The sequence below is a fragment of the Limulus polyphemus genome, unplaced genomic scaffold (assembly GCF_000517525.1).
Source record: "Limulus polyphemus unplaced genomic scaffold, Limulus_polyphemus-2.1.2 Scaffold4951, whole genome shotgun sequence".
Lineage (NCBI taxonomy): Eukaryota > Metazoa > Arthropoda > Merostomata > Xiphosura > Limulidae > Limulus > Limulus polyphemus.
In genome coordinates, this window is record NW_013670561.1 from 55,747 (window position 1) to 59,432 (window position 3,686).

The 3,686-nt window shown below is 33.8% G+C and overlaps 1 protein-coding gene across 4 annotated transcripts in view; it reads right to left on the minus strand.

The window, feature by feature from the left end:
* Positions 1-1,431: 1,431 nt before the first annotated feature.
* The window catches only part of LOC106471900 (zinc finger protein 143-like), a 19,540-nt gene continuing 17,285 nt past the window's right edge, over positions 1,432-3,686 (minus strand). For all 4 annotated transcript variants that reach the window (XM_013932526.2, XM_022400512.1, XM_022400510.1 and 1 more), the window contains exons 6-7: positions 2,945-3,139; positions 1,432-1,886 (exon numbers count right to left, since the gene is read on the minus strand). In XM_013932526.2, the coding sequence (XP_013787980.1) occupies positions 1,735-1,886; positions 2,945-3,139 (347 nt within the window). In that variant the 3' untranslated portion in view covers positions 1,432-1,734. The remainder of the gene's footprint in view (positions 1,887-2,944; positions 3,140-3,686) is intronic.

Sequence of the window (3,686 nt, forward strand, 5' to 3'; positions counted from 1 at the left end):
CAAGTGTTTTCTTCCAGTAATGCCACTCATGTTTAGTGTAACTTTTCTTAATTAGTACTCAGAACAAAGCACTGTGAGTGCTTTCTTCCATTATTGTACCACATGTTTAGTGCACCATTACTCTATTAGCATTCAGAACAAGGCACTGCGAGTGCTTTCTTCCATTATTGTCCCTCATGTTTAGTGCAACATTACTCTATTAGCATCCAGAACAAGGAAATGTGTTCTCTTCCAGTAATGCTAGTCATGTTTAATGAAACATTTCTTTGTTTAGTAGCCACAGTGAGTGTTTTTCTCCAGTAAAGAAACTTATATTTGGTGTAACATTCATCTATGAATATTTCTTCCAGTAGTGCCACATGTTTACTGAATTAGTACCTAAAAAACGGCACAGTATTTTCTTCTAAGAACGTCACTCATGTTTAGTGTAATGTTACTGTACTAGTAAACAGAACAAGGTAGAACATACACCCATCTTTTGTGAACCTTTCTCAATAAACACCCAGAAAAAGGCACTGTGATTGCTGTTTTCCAGTATAGTCACTTATGTTTAATGCAATATTTCTCTATTGGCACACAGAACAAGTCATTGTGAGCATTGTTTTTTAATAATGTTAATATTTCTCTATTAGCATCCCGAACAATGTACTGAGTGCTTTCTTCCATAATGCCACTCGTGTTTAGTGTAAGGTTTCTCTATCATCACCCAGAACTAGGTACTGCAAGTGCTTTTTTCCAAAAATGAAACTCATGTTTAGTGTAACGTTTGTATATTATCACCCAAATCAATGCATTCTGGCTGTTTCTCCTAGTAATGTCACTTATGCTTAGTGTAAGGTTTCTGTATTAGCACCTAGAGTAAGGAACTGCAAGTGCTTTCTTCCAATAATGTTATTTATATGTTGTGCAATATTGCTCTTATTAGTACCTAGAGTAAGGTACTGTAAGTTCTTTCCTTAAGTAATGTTTATTGTAACTTTTGTCTATTAGTACCCAGAAAAAGGCACTGTGTTTTCTTCCAGTAATGGCACTCATGCTTAGTTAATGTTTTTCTACGAGTACCTGGAACGAGATATTGTGACTGCTTCTTTCAAATAATATCACTCATGTTTAGTGTAATGTTTCTATATGAACAACCAGGAAATGGAACTACGAGTGCTTTCTTCCAGTAATGACACTCATATTTAGTGTAACATTTGTTTATTATTATTATTATCCAAAACAAAGAACTCAGAGAGCTTTCATTCGGTAATGTCACTCATGTTTTATGTAATGTTTCTCTATTAGTATCTAAAGCAAGGCAGTATTAGTACTTTCTTCCAGTAATACTACTCACTTTTAGTGTAACATTTCTCTATAAGCACCCAGGAAAAGCAACTGTGAGTGCGTTGATGCAGTAATGACAATTTAAGTTTCAATAATAAATCAAGATTTTGTAAATAAGATAGTTTATTTAGGCTCATATATTATTGTAACTACCAAGCAAAGAGAGGGACATATAATCACTAATTTATTCATCACTGCTGGAGAATAGTATTACTATAAATATGATTTAACATTAAAATTACAAATGAAAATGTTAACAACAAAAACATCATAAAGATCATATATTTTCATACACAGACATTACTAGTACAAGTATGTGTATCTGTATCATACAAATTAGCATACAGAAAAATCATACTGAAAAAAAGAATAATTTGAAAACAAGTCAAGAAACACCTGAGGAATTTGTTATATAAATCTTGAATACACTATACACTTCTTAGCAGCTGCAGTCAGCAGAGGTTCTCTTGTTAAAACTTCTGTACCAGGAAGAGTTGTAATTGTCACTATCTGACCTATTTCTCCATCTTGGGTTAGGGCTACTCCCACGTGGGTAAGATCTGAAACAGTTAGGTTCTACTTAATACTAAATTTACTAATGAAATACAGCATCCCTGAACACTCTTTAAAATTTATACCTCTGTAATACCTTAAAGAAGACATTTTGACAAGTGATATAAAATTATGTTCAAACAACAATTTGTTGTGTGCTTGCGTTATTCTTTATATTAACAGAACAGAATTTTATATTGTAACAGTCGAACGGGAGGAAGTTGGAACTTTCACACCAGATCAATACTCTGATTCTTAAAACTGGAGTTCTCAGGTTAAGGTCTTGATGAAGCATGACTCAACAGTTTTGGTATTTGTACATGTCCTTCATGAACTTTATTGTTTTTACAAGGTTTCTTGGCAGTAGTTCTAGAACATTTTTGATTCCTTCCAACAAAGAATTATTCACAAGAGTGGTCCCATCAATGCTCAATAAATGAATGACCTATTTATATTATTGTCTCTTTTACCTATGCACCAAACAATGAATGTTGTCACTCTGCATGAAGTACCTGCAATTATGTTATGCATCATGTGTATAAAACCCTTAAAACAGAACCATGACCCTCATTGGTACAACATTTGTTATAGGATAACAGCACCAGGGGCTGCAACACTCAAATACAACATAGCAAGAACAATGAGTGTTTAATAATAAACAGAAAGAATTTATTGAAGTTCTTTCTTTTTTACTTTACTGCTGCAATTACTCAACAAGCAAGTCAACTTTCACCAACTTAAATAATGTATTTCTCCTGTTGAATTAGTACATGTAAAAAGTTACCCTGCCCTTATTCATCCACTACTCAAATATGTGAGCAGATGAGTGGAATTTTTGAGACCTAGATGAAAGAACAAGTTCGATCTGCTACAACTTAAGCTTAATATTACATAATATAATTGTTTGTAAGAGAAACTGGAGTCATTTTTCAAAGTAAAACATGGTTCAACTTCTAACAATTACTATGTAGCCAAATTATGATTTGTAACAAAGTTTTAAAACTTGAAAAAAAAACTTATGATAAAAAAGTAGTTGAAAATATTTTAAGATCTTTAACTCATTTACCATGAAATGTAAAGGTTTCATTTCCTGAGTCTTCCAAGAAAACATTTTCTGTGTGATCATCAGTACCATTCTTCTCTTCATTGCTATTTGGAGAGGAATTTTCTTCATCAACATGATGACGCTTTCTGTGGACATTTCGACTACCACTCTGAGAGAAAGTTTTACCACAGGTATCACATGAAAAAGGCTTCTTTCCTGCATTATAACCCAGAAAACATGATAATGTTTTGTATTTTTTTTTACACTTATAACACTGGAAGTCTACTTCATATTTTGATTTTTACTTAATAATCCTATGTTAATTCATGTTCTGTTTGTGATTTTGTTTGTCCACAAACTCCTGTTCTAGTTTTGACAGGCAGATTTGAAGTGGACAGGGGAGGTGTCTTTATCTATAATCTCCCTACCAAGGGCAGCTAGAATGCACCCAGAAAGTCACTTAGGCATGATGGGGGGGTCTTGGTAGAAGAAAGTTTTAGGGTTATTGATTTTTTTCGTTCCTGCCCCCTCCCACTGGGATTCTATGTTTGAAAGTGTTCATACTTCTACTCACAAGTTAGTGGGACCAAACATAATACATGTGCTCTGATACCACAGGCTGGTGTCCTAAAATAACTTGTTTTTGGGTGTCAACCCCCTTGGTGTAGCTATAAAAGTAACTGGGGATAAGAGAGACACTTGGTTGGTACATTGGAGTATCTGCGATTCTTGAGGGAGCCTTTAATCTCTGCAGTAATAAAAT